A 26,542-nucleotide genomic window follows, 5' to 3' on the forward strand; every position below is an offset into this window, starting at 1 on the left:
ATGCTATTACAGAAATTTAAAATAAAAAAAATAAAAATAAACACGAGGGACTAAGAGACTTCCCTAAATTAAGAATTTTAAAAGCTCACCTTAAAGAAACAGAGTCAGGAAGACCATGTTGGCAAGTGACAGTAACTTCCTCAGAGATGTACCTACTAGTACAAACAAGGGCCATTGTTCCTATGCCACAGACTGAATGATTAGATTTATATTTTAGAAAGAAAACTCCGGTAGCAAGGAGGAATAAGAGGAAAAGACCAGGGTATACTCTAATGCAGGCTATTGGTAGTCTGTGCATTGAGTCAGCCACTCACCTGACAGTTACTGAGCTTCCTCTACTTAGGAGACACAGTGAACAAGATCGATAAGATACACCACTCTTGCTCTCAAAAAGTTTCCAGTGGAGAAAGAGGCAAGAAAACTAAAACACTGTGCAATAAGAATACAAATGTGAAGGATATAATGAAACTAGAGAGGAAAGACACCTAACTCGAGAGTGCAGAGCCAATGTATGGGAAAACACTTCCAAGACCACGTGAACTCTGAGCCTAAGAGGGAAGCTGAAGGAGTCACCAGGCAAGCAAGGCGGTGGTAGATCATTCTAGGCTATGAGAACTTCCTATCATGATTCTATAAAATTAAGTGAAAATAAGACTGGAACAAGGGCAACCGTAGGGACCTGAAGGAAGAAAATCAAAGCCAGAAATGAGTCACGTAAAAGTTTCAGCTTCACAGTGAAGGCGATGGGACCCTACTGACCAGCTTTACAAACTTAACTGATAGTCCTGGCTGGTTTGGCTCAGTCAATAGAGCATCGGCCTGTGGACTGAGGGGTCCCGAGTTCAATTCCAGTCAAGGGCACATGCCCAGTTATGGGCTCGATCCCCAGTAGGGAGCATGCAGGAGGCAGCCAATCAATGATTCTCTTTCATCACTGATGTTTCTGTCTGTCTCTCTCTCTCTCTCTCTCTTTTTGTCTCCAAAATCAATAATATATATATATATATATATATATATATATATATATATATATATATAAAACTGAACTTATATCATCAAACTTATGTTTCGGGGGCGTGGAGGGGAATCAGTCTCATAGTAGAGAAAGGATAGAAGAAAGGCAGATAGTGCAAATCAAAAGGATAATGAGGTACCATCTCACACCTGTTCAGAATGGCTATCATCAACAAATGACAAGTGCTGGAGAGGATGTGAACAAAAAGGAATCCTCTTGCACTGCTGGTGGGAATGCAGACTGGTGCAGCCACTGTGAAAAACAATATGGAGTTTCCTCAAAAAATTAAAAATGGAACTTCCATTTGACCCAGTAATCCCACTTTTAGTAATATATCCCAAGAAACCAGAAACACCAATCAGAAAGGATATATGCAGCCCTATGCTCATAGGAGCATATTTACCATAGCTAAGGTTTGAAAACAGCCTAAGTGCCCAACAGCAGATGAGTAGATTAGAAAACTGGTACATCTACACAATGGAATACTATGCTGCTGTAAAAAAGAAGGATTTCTTACCATTTGCAACAGCATGGATGGAATTGGAGAGCATTATGCTATGTGAAATAAGCCAGTCAGAGAAAGATAAGTATCACATGATCTCACTCATTTATGGAATATAATGATGAACAAAAATAGAACCAGAGAAGCATCAAACAGACTGTCCAATCTATGACGGAAAGTGGGGGTTGAGGGGTAAGAGATCAACCAAAGGACTTATATGCATACATATGAGCATAACCAATGGACACAGACAGTAGGGGGGTGAGGGCATGTGCTAAGGAGTGGGAGCACTGGGGAGAGGTCAAGCGGGGAAAAAGAGACTCATATAATGCTTTAAACAATAAAGAATTTAAATTTAAAAAGAAGAAGGAGGCACGTAGGAGGACCAGTTAGGGAGCCATTCCAACAAACTAGGTGAAGAAGAGTGAGGACTAGCAGGGCAATGGGTCAGTGGGAGGTGGGGGTGGATTTCATTAATTTAGGGGTGGAAATGGTACTGAGCTGATTCATTGGATATGGAAGAGTGAAAGAAAGAAGAGTTTAAAATCAAGTAAGGAAGACAATGTGAAGCTCCTAGGAAAGATTCTAGAGGACAGAATTCTTCAAGAACAGCTTAAGATACAAATTCTATTAGCATATCACTGCTAGGTCACACTTTAAGACTCCATATAATGATCTTAATATATACTAAAAATGTGTTTGTCAATTTCAATATGAAATCCTGATTTTTAAAACTAAGTAAATCTTGGGAATAATATTACACAATCTATACTTGAAAAAAACAAAAAGCATTCTATTTTTAATAATTTTTCATTTACTGATTGACTTTAGAGAGAAAGGAAATGAGAGAGGGGAAGGAAGGAGAAGGTAGGGAAAGAGAAAAAATATCAATTTGTTGTTCCATTTATTTATGCATTCATTGGTTGATTCCTGTATGTGCCATGACTGGGGATTGAACCTCAACCTTGGTGTATCAGGAAGATGCTCCAACCAACTGAGCTGCCCAGCCAGGGCCCAGAAATCATTCTTAATGGCAGAGAAACTGATGGCAATCCCATTAAAAGTAAAAAAAAACAAGAATGTCACTTCAATTTTAGATACTTCTTTGTAAGAAGCCTGAATTAATTGAGTTATCACTGATAAATGAGGAAGGTCAATAAATTCAATAGATACAAGCTAAATTTACCCAAGAAAATCGAGAGCTTTCCTGAAGAATAAAAATTATTTAATGTAATAGAAAAATCCATAGGCAAAGATAGCCACAAACTAAATTGTGAAAAAATATATACAAGGTTCAAGGAGTCTATTTAAAGAAAACATATCTTTACTGAGAGATTTAAAGGAAGGCTTAAATAATTGGTGAAACAGACCATACTTCTAGGTGAGAAGGTGGATGTCAGTTCTTCACAAATCCACATGCATAATTATTACAAATCCAATAACTAAATGCACTCTTTTATACATACACAAGATACTTAAAACTTATAAAACTATAAGAAAATAAAGGTAAAAATCTAGGATCTTCATTAGAAAAGACTTTCCAGGCAAAGGAGATAACAAAGAATCATTAATTTTAAATACACAAAACTTGTTTGTAAAAACATCTTAAGGAAAATTAAAAGTCAAACAAATTGCCAGGAAATTGCTCCAAATGAAATGGGTAAAAGTTACCTTTATTAAAACTATCCTATCTAATAATTAAAAAACATGGTAATTGACTGTACCTTCTCTATGCCTCCCATTGTCTAATCAGCGTGATATGCAAATTAACCCAACCAAGATGGCGGCCGGCAGCCACACAGCTGAAACAAGCAGGAGACTTGCTTGCTCCAGTGATGGAGGAAGCCAAGGTTCCCTGCCTGCCGCGGCCCGGCTCTGAGCTCCGAAAGCAACAAAGTTTCAATTATAGAAGCTAAACAAACCCCAGATACCTACTTTCAGCAGCCCGTGGCCTCAGGGCTGGAGCAAGTAGGAGCCAGCTCTCAGCTCCAGGGATGGAAATGAAGTTTCAATTATAGAAGGTAAATAAATCCCAGAATAAAAAAAAAAAAAGAAAAGAGAAGAGGCTGGAAGCTTCAGTCGCCGGCCAGCCTGAAAACAGCCCTCAGCCCCTCACCCAGACTGGCCAGGCACCCCAGTGGGGACCCCCACCCTAAAGGGGGTGTGACCAGCTGCAAACAGCCATCAGCCCCTCACCCAGGCTGGCCAGGCACCCAAACGGGACACCCACCCTGATCTGGGACACCCTTCAGGGCAAACCAGCCGGGCCCCACCCAAGCACCAGGCCTCTATCCTATATAGAAAAAGGGTAATATGCAAACTGACCCTAACAGCAGAAAGACTGGGAATGACTGGTCACTATGACACACACTGACCACCAGGGGCAGACGCTCAATGCAGGAGATGCCCTCTGGTGGTCAGTGCACTTCCACATGGGGGAACTCTGCTCAGCCACAAGCCAGGCTGATGGCTTCCAGTACAGCGATGGTGGTGGGAGCCTCTCCTGTCTCCTCAGCAGCGCTAAGGATGTCTGACTGCAGCTTAGGTCTGCTCCCTGCTGGCAAGTGGACATCCCCCGAGGGCTGCCGGGCTGCCAGAGGGATGTCTGATTGACAGCTTAGACCCAATCCCCCGGGGAGCAGGCCTAAGCCTGCAGGTGGTAATCCCCGAGGGGTCCCAGAATGCAAGAGGGCACAGGCCGGGCTGAGGGACCCCCCCCCCCCCCAAGTGCACAAAATTTTGTGCACCAAGCCTCTAGTATCTATATATATGTAAAAGCCTAAGCGACATTACAACTGGTCGACCAGTCGCTATGACATGCACTCACCACCAGGGGGCAGGTGCTCAGCATAGGAGCTGCCCCCTGGTGTTCAATGTGCTCTCACAGTAAACCTCCTGCGGCCCCGATCTCTGGTCAGCCAACCTCCCACGGTCCCTCCCCGCTGCTGGCAGGCGAACCTCCTGGGGTCCCTTCCCCCTGCCCGCAGGCGCCCCCATAGGCCTCAATCACCAGCCAGGCCGAGGGATCCCACCTGTGCACGAATTCATGCACTGGGCCTCTAGTATCAATATAAAAAGAGAGAAGACATGAACAATTCATGAGTTAATACGTTCGTCTACCAGTAATTTCTCTAGTAATAAAAAGAAAGCACATTAAACAAGACTGTTTTGATTAAATTAACTATTTTTATTTTTTTTAATATATTTTATTGATTTTTTACAGAGGAGGAGGAGAGAGGGATAGAGAGTTAGAAACATCAATGAGAGAGAAACATTGATCAGCTCCCTCCTGTACACTCCCCACTGGGGATATGCCCGCAACCAAGGTACATGCCCTTGACCGGAATTAAACCTGGGACCCTTCAGTCCGGAGTCCGATGCTCTATCCACTGAGCCAAACCAGTTAGGGCTAAATTAACTATTTTTAAATTAACTATTTTAAAGTTGTAATGCTCAATACTGGGAAGGACAGGATGATATGGAAACTTTCAAACTTTATTGGTGAACATGAAATGGTAGAGCATTTCTGAAATGCTATTAAGCCTAAGGTCTCAAGACTATTTTTTTTTCTACTTCTGCAATTCCTCTTCTATAACTCAATCCGAATAAAATATGATTCAAAAATCAATGTTCATTTACTGAATGCTATTAGTGGCAACACCAAAGTATGCATCCACTCATTCACCCTAATTTTCACTCCAAGAGATTAAAATTTCTCCTTATCCAGTTACCAGTTGGTCTCTGAAATTTGCACACTGGTGTCTTTTAGCAAAAACTTTCAAGCCTGCCTTAGAGGCACCCAACTCTACTTAAAGTTTTCTACAAAATTATTTCTAAAAACAATTGCATAGTAATTGGAGCAAACTGTTTTAAAACATTTAAACAAAGATTTAATAGGACCACTATTTTACTTTTAAAAAATTAAAGAGGTTCAATAGTTTTTTAACACAAACTAAGTGAAATTCTTGAATGTTTGTTTTTCAGAACAAAAGTACATGTTTATTCTATTCACGTGTGACTTGGTGACATTTGCTTGAGGGGGGAGAATAAACCTGGAAAAAGTCTGGCTGCCACTTAGACTTCAGAGAGGAGAAAATCAAACTCAGAACAATGGAAATACCAATTAAAAAAGAGATGGGGGTAGTGTAAAGAAACCTTGCAGTGGCTTTAACAAAATTAAAACCAAATTACCCAAGCTTGGTGCGAGGAAGAATCTCCACAAAAGGAAGGGCGTTTAGACCTCACAGCCCAGCCACTGTCTACCACACCTGTCCCTTAGTAGTAACCTTGACTTTATCCTCACGAAGGTTGCTGCTTCCCCATCTACACCCTAATTCAGTTGTGGACATATTTTCTCTTAATTTCCCATTAGGCTTTCACGATAAGATAGTATACTTACTTAAGACATTTAACTGAAGGCTTTCTCTCAACACGAGAATATACAAACATAGAGAATAGCACAAAATTTTGTATCCTGACCTTCTGGACAATATTGGCTCTCTGGGACCCACGGGTCCCTATGTTAATAGTGTCCCAAGAGAGGTATCATGCTCAGTGTTCCCAGATTTTGTTCTCCTTCTCTCCTTTCAAAGGAGGAGCCCACAGCATGATCCAGTAGACATCTACCTATGAAGATATTTCCATGTAAATGGGCCGTGGTTCTGTCATCCTCACTTGAGTCTCTTCTGGGAATGAGAATAAGGAGACCATGGCACCTAGACCAGCCAGAAGCCCCTGGCCAACAGAAGTAGCGGCCTGAACACCTCTCGAAACCTGAGGTTGCTGAGGATGAGGATAAAGGGATGAAGAGATGTGCACAGGTAGGTTACAATTTGCCATGGCCAGAACCAGTCATTCTCTGAGAGAAAGAAACCTACAGTATCAATGATCAGGGACATGAAAGACAGAATGTAAAGAATGAGGAAGAAGATGAGTGACTTCAGAGCTCTGGTGTGAGCCTCGGTGCTGGCGTCTTGCAGGCTATGGGCACTTTGCCGCATTTTCCGAGTGTGTCTCCTCAAAGAATGAATCAGCAGTGAGGTCGCAACCAGAAAAACAGAGCAAGGAATCGACAATGTGACCAATTTGAGGGGTAGGAAATAGTGAATTTCCATCATATTGACCCTCTCCATGTAGGTCATATTCTCATAAACTTCTCTAATGAAGAAACCTTGATTCACAGCGTAGTTTCCCCAGAAGAAGAGCAGGGAGACGACAGTGGAGATCAGGAGAGAGCCCAGCAGAAGCCAGGGCACTGACCTTGGGAACCTCCACTTCAGCCAGAGGAAGGTCGGGTGGGTGAGGTTAGCAATCTTCATGCAGAAGAGGACACTGAGCCAGGTACCGAACCAGAAAGTAGCTGAATTCAGGAAGTCCCAATGGAGACCAAAGAGCTCCTGTGCAGGACCCTTGCTGAACTCCCCCGGGTGGAAGAAGGAGTAAAAGTTGTACACCATTCCAACCCACTGCAGGCAGAAACGGGAGGCACCCAAGCTCATGAGGATCATGTCAGAAGGGAGCAGCCTCCCATGCTGCCTCCACTCTCTGCTCAGCACCAGCACAATGAAGCCATTGGCCAGGATTCCCAGGAAACACAGCAGGACAAAGAGCAGCATGAAGAGGGCTGTGAATGCTGGCTGCATTTTGGCCCCTCCTCTGGTCACCAGCCTTGCGCCTTGGTCCTTGGCCTCCTTCCTACCCCCACTCACAGTCCCTCTTTTGATTTTTCCTCAGGGGATGTGAAAAGAATGCTCAGGCTCTGCATTTGATCCAGAGCTCACTTAAAAGGAAGATGCTTGGCTATGTCTATGGAGGAAAGGTGAGCTTGGCCCAGCAGGATGCAAATTTCTCCCAGGCTCAGTTACCATTATGCTACCAACCGCCCCTGATTTGGTTTTTCTGCTTTTGCATACATGTTGCCATGGTTAACATCAATGCAGAGGGCTTCTCAGGGAGTCTGTGATTGAGTTTCATCCTTCTTATGCCATACTTGGGTCCTGTAAACACACACCTCCCCACCAGGTCATTCTCAACAATATTAAGTTTATAAGCAAGAAGTACAGAGAGACATTCATATGCCAAGACCTAAGCAAATAGTGAAGCTAAGGAAGTCTGGATCTAGCCAAGCTTTCCTGTTACACGTCCATCCTTACCTAGGAGTAGTCACCCCCTTCAAGCTCAGTTACCTTAGTAGCAAACCTCTTCTTAAATCCTTCTTGGCCCCTGAGGTATAAATGATTGACAATGTTTTGAACTAGTTGCATGCTTCCACTGAGAAAATTCATTTCCTCGTGGTTATGGGACTGAGGAGCATCTGCTTCTTGCTGGATGTCAGCTGAGGGTCAACCTCAGGTCCTAGTGGCTGCCTGAAGTCTTTGCCAAGTGGGCTGTTTCAACACGGAGGCTCAAGTCAGCAAAGGGAGTCTCTAGAGAGTGTCTTAAATATCAAAATGTAATCACAGGTGTGACATCTTATCACCTTTGAAATAGTCTATTGGCCAGAAGCAAGTCACATTCCCCACAGACACTCAAAAGGAGGGGGTTATACAATGGGGAGGATACCAGGAGTGGGGGACATGAGGGGCCAATTAGAGTCTGTCTACCACACTGAGATACTGTAGCTTACAAGGCATGAGTGAGTACTGTCCTCTAATACCAAATGAAAGAGATCCCAGCCCTAACTGGATAGCTTAGTTGGCATCCTCCCAATATGCCAAGGTTGCGGGTTAGATCTCTGGTCAGGGCACATTCAAGAATCAACCAATGAATGCATAAGTAAGTCAAAAAACAAATTTACCTCTCTCTCTCTCTCTCCCTCCCTGCCCCCTAACCCCCTGCTTCCTCTCTAAAATCAATAAGTAAAAATTATTTTAAAAGAGAGATCCCTATGAGACCATGTTAAAAATAAAAATAGGATGGACCTAGAGAGCATTATGCTAAGCGAAATAAGCCAGTCAGAGAAAGATGAATATCACATGATCTCACTCATTTGTGGAATACAATGAACAACATAAACTAATGAACAAAAATAGATCCAGAGACAGAGAAACATGGAATGAACCATCAAACCTCAGAGGGAAGCAGGAAAGGGGGGGGGGGGGGGTGGGTGGGAAGGGGAGGCAGTAAGAAATCAACTGAAGGAATTACATGCATGCATATTAGCATAACCAATGGACATGGACACTGGGGCAGTGGGGGCTTGTCCTGAGGGATGGGAGTGGCCGGGAGGGGTCACTGGGGGGAAAAGGAGACATATGTAGTACTTTAAATAATAAAAAAAGAAATTAAATAAATAAAATACAAATATTTTTCCACATTAAAATAGATTCAAGTCAATCCATACTCAAATGTTTTGTTTAATATATCAAATTTGTCCTTCTTCCACATTTGTTTAAAGTATTTTTGTTTGTGCATCATAAAAAAGTCAGCTAAGAAAATTAGTCATACAAATAATATAAAGGTTGTTATCACCACAGCATGAATGTATAATTGTACTAAAAATAATTTACAATAAAAAGAGAGGGCCCATTGAAATTGGGTGAATATGCATTTTTCTCACTCTCAGATATCTGTTCCTTATACAGTTTTCACATTCATTCATTCACTCAACACGTATTTACTGAGCACTTATACACACAGGGCACCTATTCTAGACAATGGGAACAGCAGCAAACTAAAGAGGTGGGATTCCTGCTTTTAAGGAACCTGCAGTCCAATGGAAGGTAACAGACAATAAGGAAACACAGAAACAAGACACTTTCACATAATAATCGGTGCTTTGAAGAAAACAGAAGAGTAGGATTGCTGGAGAATGACGGGAGAGGGAAAAGTGGTTTTCTCAGGGGGTAACCTGGCCTGAGAAGCCTGAACAGCTAGAGCTTTGCCATGTATAATGGGACATATTCATAATATCACAAACCATAATTTTATATCATTCTCTTCCACCATTCTTTTAAACTGTATTTGGCAGGGAATCTTCTCCTGCCAGAAAATAAGAACTCCAGCAGACCATATGACTTTTCCCTTTACTCTTATCAAATAGGTTGTCCCAAGATCACTTCAAATCACAAAACATCCTCAAACCAGAAGGTGGACATCACCGTACAATATATGAATACTAGAGGCCCGGTGCATGAAATTCATTCATGGGAGGGTGGGGGGGGTTCCTCAGTCTGGCCTGCACCCTCTCCAATCCAGGACCCCTCAGGGAATGTTCGACTGCCAGTTTAGGCCCAATCCCAGTCAGACATCCCTCTCACAATACAGGACCACTGGCTCCTAATCGCTCACCTGCCTGCCTGCCAGCCTGCCTGATCGCTCCTAAACACCTCCAACTGCCTGCCTGATCACCCCTAACCGCCTTTGCCTGCCAACATGATCGCCCCCAACCACCTCTGCCTTGGCCCCCACCAAGGAGGACCAGAAGGAGGACCAGACGGCAGGAAGATGTCTGGTTGACCCGGTCTAATTAGCATATTACCCTTTTATTAATATAGACTAGTGGCCCAGTACACAAAATTTGTGCACAAGGAGCAGGGTCCCTCAGCCCAGCCAGCACCCTCTCCAATCTGGGACACCTCGGGGGATGTCCAACTGCCAGTTTAGGCCCATCCCACAGGCAGTCCGACATCACTCTCACAATCCGGGACTGTTGGTCCTCACCTCCCTGCCTGCCTGATCACCCCTAACCACTCTGCCAGCCTGCTTGCCCCCAACTTCCCCCCCTTGCTGGCCTTCTCACCCCCAACTGCCTCTCCCACTGGCCTGCTTGCCCGCAACTGCCCACCCAGCCAGCCTGCTTGCTCCCAACTGCCCCCAAGCCTGACCATCCCCAACTGCCCCCACCCTGCTCGCCCCCAACTGGACCCCCTGCCAGCCTGCTCGCCCTCAACTAGCCCCCCCGCTGACTGCCTGCTCGCCCCCAACTGCCCCCCCCGCAGGCCTAACCACATCTGGCTCGCCCCCCAACCATGGCTTTGTCCGGAAAGACGTCCAGAAGGTCTCCCGGTCTAATGAGCATATAACCCTTTTATTAGTATAGAAGATTACATACTAGTATCACCTTTCCCATTTTAAAGGAATGATAACAGCTAGATCTCACAGTTTTGATGTTTGGCATTCACATTTTCTTCCACCTCCTTTGTCCTGCATGCTACACAGATTATAAACCTATGTTTTCTTAGTTCTCTGTCTTGTGCAAACCTTGTATTATTATAGGTCAACATTTTTATCAATAACAGGCTATAAAAAAAAAAGTCAGACAGAAAAGGCAATATGGTTCACAGACCCTAAATGAAAGTCTTGAAAGCATTTTAAAGAAAAAAAAAAAAAAACTTTTCAATTTCATTTTAAATTTTAAGCACTGTATGTATAGTAATCTCTAAAAAGTGGGTCTAAGTTATTGAAAGTTGTTTTTGAATAAATTAACTTGCTAAGTTTTGTTCAAGTCTTTCTATAAAAATGAAAAAAAATACATATTCTGGAAACCTACTAACTGACAGAAAAGCCATCTCCAGCCAATTTACTTCTTTCAAAGTTAAAAAGCTACATATTTTTTTCTTTTCTAAAAATGGAACATGTTAGCACAGATTTATATTTAGGCATAAGAACCAGAACCATTTCCAAGGACAAGTTAGTTAAGACTCCCTAGTTTCTAGATCTGAATTCTTTCTTCATATATTTTCAGATGATTTTTTTTTAATGAAAGCATAGGTTATGAATTTTCTACCAAATGTGGTTTATATACTTATCATAACCTTTGCTGTATAGAGTATGTCTCTTATCAACCCTGCAGTGCAATTTCATATTTGATATCCCATTGATCCCAAAATTATTTAGAAAAATTTTAATTTCTGTTAGAATTTTATCTCACATTTATTAAATGGATTTAGGCAAGCAAAGAAAGGCTAAATTGTTTCTACTCTTTAATATTTATTTAACTTTCATTTAAAGACTACAGTATATATTTAATACTCATTGAACTTTCATTTAAAGACTACATTTTATGTTTTTCACTTTCATAGGCACTTAATTTATATAATGTTTAAGTAATATTGTAGATGTGCATTCATAAATATTCAACATATACTCACTCAAGCTTTTTGAAAGTGATAGTCAAATTTCCTAAAATTATTTGTTGGCCTATTTGATCTATTTCAAAAGAACTAAGTTAAAGTCCCTCAGTTGACTTTTAAAATACAAAATAACATACTTCTAGAAGTTTTAGCTTTATAGATTCTATTGCTATGTTGTTTTGGATCATAAAAGTTTGATGACAACTGTATTTGTTCTCAGCATGCTGTACCTTTCATCCAGGGGTGATATGTAAAATATTTAACAAACAGTCCAGCACAGTTATCTGTGAAAAAATTGAGATTTTACTGTATGTAAGCTAATGAATTAGCCTACCATTGTTTTACAGATACTGGCCCAAGACAGGAAACTCCTGGGTCAAAGACAAAGGATGTTGTTATTCACAACACAGAAGAAGGCAGCATTAGCATCACCCTCCCCTGGGTTCTCCCTGCCAAGTCCCACAGGAGCGACACAAGGTGGCTCAAAGAGATGCCATACGTGCAGGCATTTGTGTCCCAGCTGAAGATTTCTGGAGTTTAGGAAATGCCAATATTTTTAAAGGGGTTACTAGCACATACATCTACCCAAACTGCATCCCAGAGGAAGGCAATATATGTAGTACCCCGATTAGAAAACAAACCTCCCTCTGTGCCAGAGAGATACTTTACCTTTTTTTTAAACACAGCGTTTCTTTCTTACTAGTGATGACCTGTAATTTAGCGTATCCGCACCTATATTTGCTTATCCCCTCAAGAATTAATACTAAATATATGATCGTTTCCCCTACTAAATTAGGTCTATACACAAGGTTTTAATTTCCCTTCCCTGCCAACCTCCTAAATTTTACTAAGGTTAGATTCCTGATCCTTTCAGTAGTTCAGCTCTTGAATTTTGAATATCTTTTCCAACAACTACATTAAGATTCACAATCTCCTATGAATTTAATCATATTCTTACTAGCTTCAGTATTCACTGCTGATTCTTCCACTCTACTTCTATCTTCTGTATTATGATTCTTTTTTCGTTTGGGTAGAGTATGTCTTCAAGTTCTAGTAAAGCTGATGAGCACAGAGATCTCAGACCCGTAAAACAACAGGTGTGTGTGTGTTTTGTCCTATGTGAGTTGTCTCACTCACCTATTGCTAGGGAGCAGCCCACCACAGAACCTCAGTGCACACAGCAATTAGCACTTGTTCCCACTCACTGGCCTTCAGCCGGGTGGCTCTGCTGCACGCTTCCGGTCTCATCCTGGGGAGAGGCTCAAGGAACAGAAGCTACCACGGCACGTTCTTCTCAGGATGGCAGTCAGAAGAATTTAGGGGGCCATTTCAAACCTCTACTCATATAACATGCAAGTAAAAAAGCCAAGCTTGCTCTAACCGGTTTGGCTCAGTGGATGGAGCATCGGCCTGCGAACTGATAGGTCCCAGGTTCGATTCCGGTCAAGGGCATGTACCTTGGTTGCGGGCACATCCCCAGCAGGGGGGTGTGCAGGAGGCAGCTCATCAATGTTTCTCTCTCATTGATGTTTCTAACTCTCTATCCTTCTCCCTTCCTCTCTGTAAAAAATCAATAAAATATATATTTTTTTAAAAAGCCAAGCTTAAGTGAAGGGGCAAGAAAGTAAACTCTGCCCGGACTGAGCAAGGAGGGCGAGCATTTGCTGGACAAGGATCTAAACTGTGTCACTCGTCCACAGTACACTCACTCCATGGCTCACAGCCCCTCTCCCCACCGAACAAATATTCCTTCTGGGTCCTCAATATTTGAGTATCAAAGCAAGTAAAGCCAACTGCAGTAAATGCCCCTTTATTTTGTGGATAGTGCTTAGTACAAAAGTCAGGAGTCACACATGCAGAATTCATTGATACATGTGAAGGGCCTTCATTTTCTCTCCCGATGGAACACCTCATCACATACCCACCATGCTCCAAAGCCCTGCTACTCTGAAACTACAGCCTTACTAAAAAAAAAAAAAAAAAAAAAGCCTTTTGGCTAAAATTCATTGATGGGTTACTTTCTAAGGCAGACTCATTCCTTCCACTCCATGTATTGAATCAAGGGCTAGTTAGCATTAACATACTTTTCTCCTTATCTGGTCCTGTCTGCTGCAGAACAGCTCGAAATTCCTCAAAATCTCAGGCTACTCACTGGCTTCCTTCCACATTTTCTAGCACTGTTGTCAGTTGTTGTTGTTTTTAGTTTTTATGTATCTGTTGGCCTTTTCTGGGGACAAAAAGGGGGCTCTATAATAAATCTGACAACTCCAGTGACTAAAAGTAACCTCCCAAGGTGGTCTGATCATAAATTCCTCACTGGGCAGAGGATGGTGGGTAGTTATGCCCCAGGCCTGTCACTTCTTTAGTGAAAGGTTTGAACCAAGCCCTGTCATTATTCTTGTGCATCATGGTTAACACCCTCTGAAAAGCCAAGAATACCCCTGGAAGGTATAACCAACCTCAAGAGAACACAAAAACTTAACTATCCCGTAATCCTGTCCTTGCCTGGCTTTCTCCCACCTTTATGTATTTTTCCATAGATTCCCTCCCTAACTTCAAATGCAAATAAGAGGAACTGCAAAACTGTCATTCTCGAGGGCATCTGAAATAGGGCTTCCTGGCAATTGTCATCAGTTTTGGCTCAAATGAGCTCAAAAAATTCTCTACAGATTTGAACGGTTCTTACGATGACAATATAAATAACATCACAATCGTGACTTTCTTTAAAAAAAAAATAATACTTTTTCTTTTCTGCTTCACTTCACATTTGTTCTGATTTCTCTCTCTACGCCTGCAGGTCTTATACAGAGTGCTCCAGGCTACTGTGGCTCCCTAATCTGGATGCACACCAGATTCACTTGGGTGCTGGGGAAGTTTACAATTCCTAATGCCTATTGAATCAGAAACCCTGGAGGAGGTGCTGCTCCAGCATCAGTACTGATGTAGCAACTCCCTCAGTCACCACCAGAACCAGAGCCCTCACCCGATTCCGAGTCTCATCACGTGAGCTCTGTAAAGAAAGAAGGCTGTCAGTCCCTTGAAGAGAGCACTCGGGCCTACCTGTCCTCTCAGGCTCTGGCCACGATGCCACGGCTAGCCATTCAGCCCCCTCCTGGACTTCTAGGGGTTCAGAGACATCCAGCATACTTTCATACACCTACTCCCAGGAACCTTCAAGTCTCTGAAAACCGGGCTTTTTGGGGGATCTGCCTCTGTGAAGTTCTTTATCCTGTGGTTCCAACACTGTTCTCCCAGCAAGGCTCAGATCACTGGAGAAAGCTCCCATCATCTCCCTTCCCAGAAGACCCCCCTCACACAAGGACTTTCAACCGGCTGCCTAGGTCCTTCTCGCTCAGAGAAGCCAGGGAACAAGGTTCTGGCAGAAAAGATAAACCACACCCAGATCTGCAAACAATTCCATCTTCGGAGGAATCTCATGGGCTCTGATCTTATATGCTTCCTATGTTTATAGTCAACATCTAAATACAGTTTTTGTTCATGTAAGTGGCAAATGAGCATCTTTGGAGAAATGGGCGAGAGGCCAGAGAGAGAGAGAGAGAGAGAGAAACGTAGGCCTGCTAATAATGAACATTAGATGCCGACAGCAAATTTCACAAGGGAAGGCGGAGGATTAAGCAGTCAAGCTGGGAGAAAGGACTGATCAGAGATAATGCCTGAAGCAGAGTCAAAATGACTTACAGATATAAATAGGTAAGGAGTACATTTAAAGATTAGTAGCTTTACACAACAAGAGTGTTTAGCTGGAAGCAGGTGAATAGGAAATGACATCCTTACATTTCTTCTAACTAGTATTTGGCAAGGATGGGACATTTTGCTTATAAGAATTTGTCAAGAATTGCACCCTAGTGAGATGACTAGTGAGATAAATATATGGCACAACTTTTGTGGATGATTTTGCGTTCCAATTTTGAGATGTAAATATTTGTACTACTGTTGTGAGTCCCATGTTTAAAACAGGATTGCAAATAGTATTTCCAAAGCTCTCTCCATTCCCTGAGAATTAAGTAGAGAACAATAATAAAGCATCACTACATTCCAATTTCTCTACGAAAGGGGTTTTCAAATTGGTTTTAGTCAACCTTTATTCAAAAGAGAGTTGAGATAAAAGCTCACACTAGCAAACAAATGGCAGCAGAACCCAGGCTGCTGATGACCCCACCCTCCCAGCCACAGCATTCTCCCCACTAGACACCAGGCTCCTTGAGAACGAGCCTTTCTTACAGCTCCATCCCCACCGCATAGATTTCCTTGGGCCCTGGGGGCCTCCCAGCTGTTTTCTTGTTACAAACTTCTGGAGGGTGTTCTTCTCTCAGTAAACTGGTAGTTTGACTCTCTTGAGCCCAGAAGGCCAGGCCCAAATTCCAGATAACTGAAGGCGTATTCAAGTTCCCAGGGACACTGGAAATAGGGATTTCATTATGACTAGTTTGTGTACCAAACAGTTTATCTTTACCCTAACACTCATTACAACGCACTGCAACATGTCCATCTCCCCAAACAGAGAAGGGCTCCTCAAAGGTGAACACACACTATGTTCATATTAGTAACTAGCCTAAGTGCCTAGTGCACTGCATGGCCTGCTGTAGGCCCCCATCATCTGTCTCGGGCAGGGAAAAGGCAGAAAGTTCAAACATAAAGTATCTGCATTCCAAGCCCAGCTGGTGTGGCTCAATGGTGGAGCATCAACCTATGAACCAGGAGGTCACAGTTTGATTCCAGGTCTGGGCACATGCCCGGGTTGCGGGCTCAATCCCCAGTGTGGGGCATGCAGGAGGCAGCCGATCCATGATTCCCTCTCATCATTGATGTTTCTATCTCTCTCGCTCTCCCTTCCTCTCTGAAATCAATAAAACATAAGAAGTAACTGCATTCCAGGTAATCTCCTGGCATTAGCAGGCAGGGCAACCTTCAGGATCACCTGTAACCACTCACAGAACTTCACGGTAGTGAGGAAATGAGGCAAAGCGGTACCAAACATCTGATCCCTCACCCTCACATGACACCTCTTAAGGTCCAACCACTAGCTTAAAACATTGGAAAGTAGTCTAGGCAGTACCTACATGATCCGACTAGAGGGAACAAAGAGAGTCCCTGACACCTAGTGCTCAAAGAATAGATGACTTAAATGCCCTCCTGTGAGGCGGAGATCATTCATGTCATGGGAGACTGAGAAAGTAAAATTAACTCAAGGAAAGAAAGTAAAAATCAGCTCACCGATTCATCAAGTTGAAACAAACACGAAGAGAGCTAGCTTCAAAGTTAATAGGAAACCATATTTCTCTTAAGGACGTTCTGCTACTGCAAGTGCCATAATAAGCCCCTTCTCTGGGTGTGGACTGTTTTCTCGCGGAGAAAACTTAGTTCTCTTAAACCCCAGACTATTAGAAACTTTGTTGGCTGCGGTTCCAATAGTCAGAATGAAGCATTTCACTTTTGCCTGGAGGATCTATGTCACTTTGAAAAAGGGAAGTACCCTTGATTCTCGATCCAGGCGCAGAGCTTCCGAAAGAGGGTTCTGGAAACAACATTCCACATCACTCTCCACTTCACAGTTTCCAAGGAAACAGGACTGTGGTCCACTGCGCAGTGATGTCGGCCCGTTTACACACAGTCCTGTTGTGCTCTGCACCCATCAAAAAGTTGATTTAAATGTCCCCTCAACTCCGCCCTTCTCCAAACTCCTACAATAGCTCCATATTCTTTTATTAGTAAGAAGTCCCATGAGTGTTCCTCTGGTGTGTGGTCTCCCTTTCCACCGTGTCAGTCTCTTGAACTACAGCTTGTCCCTGATGGCCTTAGGCAGGTTTGGCTACGGTGAGACCCTCAACAAGTCTTTCGTTAACAGCCCCTTCCATGATTGAGTTCAAATGCAAGCAAAGCCCTGTGCAGTAAACCTGGCCTCCCTGAGGTCATAGGGCGCCCCTTTGTCACTTGTGTTCAGTCAGGCTTCAGTGTACTTGCCCTGCCCAGGATGTAAGTCCTCAACCCAGTCATTAGGGCTGAGGAAATGCCAACTTCAGCAGTACAAACAGCTCATTATTTCCGTTTTTGGTAAGCCCTACTTTCAACACTCAGCATACCCTGGCTCTCATCCGATGCTGACCACAAAGGAGGACTGGTTATGCTCTTATCTCCAACTCTTGGTCCCAGGGGTTAGACTTCAAGTCCGTAAGTCCTCAGAGGTGGTAAGTATCAGATTGTGGAGGCAATGGTAGTGGTTTTTCTTGGTTCCCAGCTTGGCTGTACCCAACATGCCCCTGAGTAGGAGGTTGAAGGGTGAAGGGAATGTCCTTAGGAGTGCAGATTTCAGGATTAGAGCATCATTCAGACTGGAAGGATGCAGAATGCCAGCCATAGCATCAAGTACATCCAGGGCTTAGTGTTTTTATAATCAATTCCTTTCTTAGTCAGAAAGGAAGACTTTACTGCTGTGTTAGCCCGTCTTCCTCAAGGCCCACACATTTCAAGGAGGGGGTCAGCCAACTAATTTGTTTCTTTACTCCAAAGGCCCAGCGATTTAGTAGTGAGAGCTCTCATTTAATTGACTCAACCACTTTATCTTGCTTTGGAAAGCACTCAAAAAGGAAGGGGTCTTGCAGGGCATATCGGCTAAGGAATACAAAAAATTCAGCCATTTACTAGAAGCGTTACATCCTAACCCCAAAGCATCTTTAAGCCTCAAACCCAAAGGACATCAATACAAATTCTTCTCCCTCCCATGACAAAAAAAAAAAAAAAAAATCACAATAAAATGCTTTAAGAAATTAAGTTACAAAAAAAACCAACAAAATTAAATTACTGCTAAAGTGTTCATAGATAAATGTGCACATTCAACAAATGCTTTCAAAGTCATTTGCAGATAAAACCCAGAGGCCAAAAGGCAAACACTGGTAACTTGACTGCCTAAAACTTTTATATAAAAACACAAAACAAAACATGGAGAAAAGCCAAAACCTATATGGGAAAATATCTACAATGCCAAGAGATAAGAGCAAGTTTCCTTAACACAGAACATAGCCTTGAATAAGACATTCACAGAAAATAAAATAAAAATGGCACTTACCCATTTTCTTAAAAAAATAAAAATAAACTATAGTTAAAGATAGTGTGCTGATAAAAAACATAAGAAATTCTGTATGTTCACATAAAAATAAGGAATGATGTGCCAGGCAGTATTTTTGGGTGTGTTTTTGAAGAAACACTGGTTACCTGTAATCCAAGTTTGCAATGATAAAATAGTGGATTTAAAAAAGAAGAAAGCATCAGAGTGAATTGGTTTTTCCTCAGATGAGATTTTATTAAAGCTCTTATAAACCAGTAAAATATTCTTAAGCCCTCCCACTCCAATTTAGTTTTTTTTTTTTTTTAAATCTACTCTGTCTAGAAGAGAATTCAAAACACAGGAACTACAGGACTTTAAAATATCAAGGTATTATAAGATCAAACTAGCTCTCCTTATGAATAAAACATCAAACTTAATCCATATGAAATTGTGTGTTTTCTTAAAGTACCGAAATCTAGTACTTATATCCCTCAGTCATTCTTCAAATTATGGCTCATGAACACCCATCCACATCAGAAATTTTGTTTCAAGATAGCTCTGAAAGTTACTCCAATGCATGACAAGTACTGCCTAACTGAAAATTCACAGGAATAAAATCCAAAGCTGCTGTAGAACCAAGCTCTCCTAAGAGCCCATCTTTATAATTTCTCCTGGCCATCAAATCTTAATACCCAAGAATTTAGAAATATGAACTACAAGCAAGTACAAAAGGAAATGGTGGCACCTAACATAAGAAAGCAAAGGGAAAAGATATAAATCACCTTTAATTCAGGGTTCACTATGTGGTATGCCCACAGTGTATGCAGATGTGCATTAATTCTCCCAGCTGTCTGAATTATTTTTCTCAAAATATGTAGATCTCCCTGGCCAGTGTGGTTCAGTGGATAGAGGATCAGCCTGTGCACCAAAGGGTCTTGGGTTCAATCCTGGTCAAGGTTATGCAACTGGGCTGCAGGTTTGATCCCTGGCCCTGGCCAGGGCACATGCAGGAGGCAACCAATTGATGTGTCTCTCTCACATTGATGTCTCTCTGTCTCCTCTTCTCCCTCCCTCCATTTCTCCTTTCCACTCTCTCTAAAAATCAATAGAAAAAATATCCTCAGGTGAGGATTAACAAAACAAAACAAAAAAATAGACCATGCTGGCCAGAACAAAATTAAATAAGCTATATGAGACTGTGCTGATGGGTGAGAAAAAGTATAAATGACCAATTTGTAATGTATGAGGTGCAGGTGCTAAAGCTCTTAAAACTTTAACATCACGGTCTTATATAAGAAGTTATTTTCCCTTATGTAAGAAATTATTTAGGTATGAAATAATATTGTCTAACTTTTAGATTTTATACTACAAAAAAAAAACAATGAAGAAACAAGAGATGCAATCAGATGAGGATCTGATTTTCAGAGATACACACATACACAAGAATAAATTCTTAAACTTTACTATTCTTGGTTCTTCTTTCAACCATTCTAGTTTTCCTTGTGTTGTTTTCTTGAACACTCAATGTCAACTAAATCTTCAGTTTGTTCTGAACTGGACAAAGGATAAGAGTCAGGCACTTCATGAGCTATACCAGCATAGCAATTCATAACAGCCGCCAGATTAACAACCACTTTCAAACAGTCTGGAAAAAGACTACACAGGATGCCATTAACAAGTATATTGTGATTTACTGACTTCATATTGTGATTCACTTCCAACTAAGCATACACTTCACTGTTTTGTTTTATCCCTCAGACCTCAGCTCAAAAAAAATGCCTTCTCTGACTTATTTATCTAACACAGATATGCACATATATGCCCATATACACCCGAGGTATAGGTCTATCCCATTATACATCTCAAACTATAACCATCCCGTCTTCCTCCACCTGCTTAGTGTTTGCATTCCCATCAGAACATAAGCCCCATCAGTGTAGGAATTATCTCCGTCATCTCTAGGGCCTGGCATAATGCTTGGCACACAAGCTTTTGCTTAAACAGAATTTATGAGTGTGTTCTTCAAAACACAATGTCTACTTTTTCACTATTATCAACCACCTAAAAGTCTAAGCTGTTGGTTAAATAGTTACACATGCGTGCAGTGGGACAATATACAACCACTGAAATGATGTTGCTGAAAAAGAATTAAAGGCAGCTATTAAAGTATATAAAACAATTTATGTATACAAAAAAACATAAGAATACACACAATTCTTACAGTGGCTACTTAATAACATGTTAAGTGGTTTCTTTGTATTTTTATTTATTTTAATGCTTTTATTTTTATTTTATAAAATAACTATGAATTATTTTTAATAAGGAAAACACAATATAGGTGTGTTGTTATTGGATGTGGGTGTGTGTATTTTTAAAATATAGGCCTCTTCACTCTCCCAACTTCCTTATTACCTTTTCCCAATGTATATCAACTCAGGAAAAATTCACAGTTACACCAGTCAAATGAACAAGTTATACAGCTCAGTGCTGTTTGTAGAAATCCACTCAATACTTTCCTTGCTGCTTAAAAAAAAGCAAATCTTAAGTAAAATAAACTAAATATTGCCAGTATTTGCTCTTTAAAGGGTAATCACAATTCAGAAAGACTTTTTTCTTCCTTTTCAAAGTAGTATCAAGAACAACAAAACCTCTCTCAATCCTTGCCCTGGTAATAGAGAAAAACCAGCAGGGAAGAATATATGCTATTATTATGGAATTTCATTTCAAGGTCTGGAAAAAATGTCATATTGCTGCATGTGACACAGAGCCCTGTACGTTCCACGGTGTTTTATATCAGAATCAAGTATGAAAATGTGACACAAGCCATAAATTACGGTAACCTTTAACCACTAGATGGTGATCTCGCGGCTTGGCAGCTCCAGCCAGTGACATCATTGCTCCCTCCCTTCAATGGAAAAAAGTTTGAGAAATAAGATACTCAATTCATCTTAAAAAATGAAATGTTTCACATTTGTAACTAAGCATCATACAGTTCAAACACATCTATCAAAACATTTTTTTAAATAACCAAAATGACATACTTAAGTCCTGGTTTCTCATTTCATACTATACTTTTCTTTTTAATTTTCCCCTGAGGATATGTTTTCATTGATTTTAGAGAGAGGAAAAGGGAGAAAGAGAGAGAAATATCTATGTGAGAGAGAAACATCAATCGGTTGCCTCCCCTGTGTGCCCTGAAGGGGGATCGAACTGCAACCTAGGTATTTGCCCTGACTGGGAATCGAACCCGCAAACTTTTCAGTATACAGGATGACACTCCAAACAACTGAGCCACCCAGCCAGGGTTCCTAATATACAATTTTTTTCATGATATACATTTATACTCAAATTTAACTGAGTTGAGAGGATGTACTACTTAAAGTGAGAATCCTATGTTCAGGCTTTCTAAGTTTGGTCACGCACCTGTACTGTCCTTTTAACCAGTCTTAAATGAAAACAATCACTGGCAGGCTTGTAGTGAAGCTTCTGCTTGACGTAATGGACAGCTACACTTTGGCCAAACGCTAGTTTAAAACAATCCCCTGTGGTCCAGCATTCCCGGCCACCATAGACTCTTGCCTCCGTGGTCCCCGAGTGCAGATGGGACCAGACCTGAACTCTGGTTTGTTTGGAAAAGTCTAGGCCCCAACTCTGATCCTGACCCCTGTAGTTCCCTTTCCCCACACGCCAGGGCCAGGCCATTGGTATTACCAATATTTATCTTGAGAAGAAAACACTCTTGCTTCTTGTAAGAGTTTCTCATAAGCCCAAACAAGTGATATCTATTCATCAAGATCTGAAACAAAAAGATACACTATCACTAAAGACCATTCTGATGCATTTTTACAAACATGGGTATATACTGAGTTTTCCTTTTACTTTCAGAAAAAAAAATAATTTTTGTTAAACCTCATCCAAAGATATTTTTCCCCTTGATTTTTTGAGTATTGGGAGGGAAGAAGGGGGATAGAGAGAAACATTGATGTACATCGACCAGCTGCCTCCTGCACACGCCCCATCCAGAGCCTAGGATGGAACCTGCAACCCAGTCACACACCCCTGACTGGGAATCAAACCTGAGACCCACCAGTGTGCTGGCTGACTCTCTAACCACTGAACATACCGGCCAGGGCTAGAAAAATATTTTTAATGTAATAAAATATCTGCCCTCAGAAATCCTATGCAAACAAATGGCTGAAAATTTTAGAATCAATGATAGTTTTGTTTAAAGATAAGAGATCATTTAATTTACCATCTTCACAGGATAGTTATTCAAGGACCTTTTTTTAAGGGAAAGTTTATTTAGAAAGTTACAGAGGTAGTAGAAGGGCCCTTGGAGGTTAGGAGAAAGAGGGAGAGAGGGATGAAAAAGTGAGGAGAGATGCGGGCATGGTCTGACAAAGAGAGCACGCCTATTCAATGACATTTTAAGGAAATAACTAGGGTATGTGGTATTAAGTATGTGGTATTAAGTAATGAAGCAGAAAATACCTAAACCTTTCTTAAATCTGTATCATCATCATGAATGGCAATTATTACTCTACATCAGAATACACACATGCCCCTCAGGACATCATGTACCACAAAGAGTCTGTTTCCCTGTATTTAATGACTCAAGATTGACACACTTTTTACATTCTTACACATTTTTATTGGACTTTCTAGGTTCTGTCTTGAAGTCAACTATCATTTTTCACTCCAACCATCATGCTGCCTCTAGGAGCTCTCACCCTCTCCTATTTGCTCCTGCTAATACCATACACTAAAAACTTGGCAAGTTTGTACGAATGATTAAGTGAAACAATGAGCAGACTCTAGAAATTGGTCAGGAGCCTTCTTACCAATCACAAGCTCAGGCACTTCAGTGGGAGGATCTTGTCTGATCTATTTAGGGATATGTTATCCTTTTAATATGTGTCTTATCTTCCTTTATTAGTCACACATTTCTGGAGGGCAAAGGCCACAGGATTCCTCCTCGGATTCTCACAGCTAACCCCCCTGCAGTGCCTTGGTAAACACTGAAAGAATTCTCACATGCTCACTGTTTACTTCTTTTATATTTTGGATAGCTTATGTCCAGATGAGAATTTTTACTAATTTTAACAGTGGCACCAAAGATCAAAACTTGACCAGCTCACAAATTAGGCTGCAGTCCTTCCAAATCAAATCTCTTTTACATTGACATGCCCCATAACCATCTTTCCCAGTTATGACTCAAGCAATTACACTGTTGACCAGGACAAGTATCAGGAGAAGACACAACTGAGGGTCTCAGGACCATGAGGGTCTGTGAAAGGCCAACACTGACAGTGGCAGCATCACACATGCAGCTGTTACCTGGAAGTACGTGCCCGATTAACTCACAAAAGAAACCGGAATCGAACCTGGGACCCTTCAGTTCTCAGGCTGACGCTCTATCCACTGAGCCAAACCAGTTCGGGCAGCAGCACCGAATTTTTATAAAAACTCTCAGCAAAGTGGGAATAGAGGGATTATACTACAAGAGAATAAAGGCTCTCTATGACAAACCTACAGCCAACATCATACTCAATGGCAAAAACTAAAAGCATTTCCCTTAAGAACAGGCACAAGACAGGGATGTCCACTTTCACCACCCAGTCAACATAGTACTCTAAGTCCTAGAGTACTAGCCACAGAAGGAAAAATAAAAGGCATCCAAATTGGAAACAACTCAAGTGCCCATCAGTAGGTGAGTGGATAGCAAAGCTGTGGTACATCTGAACAATGAAATACTATGCAGCTGTAAAAAAGAAGGATCTCTTATCCTTTGAGTCTGCATGGTTGGACCTAGAGATTATTATGCTAAGCAAAATAAGCCGGTAGGAGAAAGACAAATATCACATGATCTCACTTATATGTGGAGTCTAATGAACACAATAAACTGATGAACAAAACAGGCCCAGAGACATGGAAGTATGGCACTAATGGACAGATCTCAGAGGGAAAGGGGGCAGAGGGCAGTCAGAGATTCACCAAAGAACTTGCCGTACAGTGGGGCCTTGACTTATGAGTTTAATTTGTTCCGTGACGGAGCTCGTAACTCAAATTACTTGTATGTCAAATCATTAAAGTGAACGAGTGAGACACGTGATGCTGGGCTGATGTTGTGGCGTTCACTGTGACGTTCGCTGCGCCAACTAGCGGTGGGGTATCTGAAGCTGGCTCATAACCCGAATTTTAGCTCGCAACTCAAAGCAAAAAATCGGCTGAGAGACGGCTCGTATCTCGAAAAACTCATTAGTCGGGACACTCGTAAGTCAAGGCCCCACTGTATATGCATATGTGCATAGTCAATGGACACCAACACTGAAGGCCTGGGTAAGGCAGGAGCCAGGTGTAGGGAGGCAAAGGGGGGAAAGTGGGGGACTTCTGTAATACTCTACAACAATAAAAATAAAATTTTAAAAACTTAATATCAACTCCTTCAATTTGGCTAAATTTTTTCTACCAAAATTAGATCTATCTATTTATGTATAATTGCTCAATATTATTGATGCTGAAAAAATTTAGAGAAATAGGAGTTTTTTACCCAAAGAGAAATACTATCATGATGCTCTCTCCCCCAACTTATCTCTCTGACATTCCTTATTTATTATAAATCAAAGATAAGGCAAAAAAAAAAAAAATACCATGGACTAGATGGCTTAAACAACAGAATTCATTTCCTCACAGTTCCAGAGGCTGGATGTCCAAGATCAAGGTGACAGCAGCTTCGGTTTTTCTTGAGGCCTTTCTCTTTGCCGCACAGATGGCCTCACTCTTGCTGTGTCCTCACATGGTCTCTCCTGTGTGCTTGCATCCCTGACATGTGTCTCTCTGCATGTCCTCATCTCCTCTTCTTATAAGGACACCAGCAGATGGGGTTAGGATTTCAACATGTGAATTTGGGAGGGGGACACAAGCTAGACCGTAACACATGGGTACTCTCACTCATCCAATTAAGACTGTTTAAAGTTCCTTTTAGCCCTTTGTAGTGAATTCCTCATCATAGTTAATTTTTAATTAAAGTTTTCTTATTCAAACTACTTTGTGGTTTCTGCCTTCTGGCTGAGCCCTTTCTGATACACATAAAACTGGGAGGCCCCATATTCTATGTTCATATTTTTATAACTTCAGCATGCCTGTAGTTTGGGACCAGTATGATTTAGAATTAAGAAAGTAAAATATAGTTCTGCAGAATTATAGTTCTGTTGAACTCTCTGCCACTTATTACTCTTAACAGCATGACAACTTTACTGATCAAGTGCATGAGGTCCTGTGGGGTAACAATAAGAAACTGGGTAAGAGCAGCTGTACCTACTGCAAAGCTGAGAAGACAGAAACCATTTCCTTGATAACAGAGAAGACTCATGCAGATGCTTACAAGTATTGGTTTGAGGCAAATGAAGAGTTCTATGTCAAACTAATGATTTAATCTAAATTGAAGTTTTCATCATGAATGCAAAAAAATCTAATTCAGATAGCGCTGAAGAGAGGCACACTATACAACTGACATCTTCTGAAACCCCAGCATTTGCTGCAATTGGATGAATTTATGGAAAGCGGTATTTGAAGACCTCAGTCTTGGTACTACAGATACTCATTATTACTAGGTTAGTTATTCCTGTGTTAGAAGTAAGACATCTCTATCTATAGATAGGTAGATATAGATATAGACAAGCATATACATAAATTATGATATTAGATGTATGTGGAAGTTCATGCTGATAATTCTGATTAAGCAACCTCTTGTCTTAAACTTTCTTAGTGGGAGAGGATAATGGAGGCTTCTGGAGTAGGTAAGGCTCTTACCTTGTCACCAAAATGAGGTTGTTCACCTGTAATAACCCATTAAGCTCTATATTTGTTTCATGTGCTTTTCTGCATGC

General features: G+C 41.5%; 2 protein-coding genes across 10 annotated transcripts in view; both read right to left on the reverse strand.

Annotated features, from left to right (window-relative positions):
- Positions 1 to 26,542, reverse strand: part of CADPS2 (calcium dependent secretion activator 2) — a 497,767-nt gene that overhangs the window by 428,284 nt on the left and 42,941 nt on the right. The gene's annotated exons all lie outside the window — the stretch shown is intronic.
- Positions 6,233 to 7,159, reverse strand: LOC139016806 (taste receptor type 2 member 41-like). Its single transcript, XM_070425010.1, has one exon. The coding sequence runs from the start codon at positions 7,157 to 7,159 to the stop codon at positions 6,233 to 6,235; it is 927 nt and encodes a 308-aa protein (XP_070281111.1).

The sequence above is a fragment of the Myotis yumanensis genome, unplaced genomic scaffold, assembly GCF_028538775.1.
Source record: "Myotis yumanensis isolate MYYU_CA2020_CCGP unplaced genomic scaffold, mMyoYum1.0.hap1 SCAF_9, whole genome shotgun sequence".
Classification (NCBI taxonomy): domain Eukaryota; kingdom Metazoa; phylum Chordata; class Mammalia; order Chiroptera; family Vespertilionidae; genus Myotis; species Myotis yumanensis.

What these genes read in the sequence shown, in the direction of transcription:
- LOC139016806 (XM_070425010.1), bottom strand. Translation starts at nt 7,159, where the DNA reads ATGCAGCCAGCATTCACAGCCCTCTTCATGCTGCTCTTTGTCCTGCTG.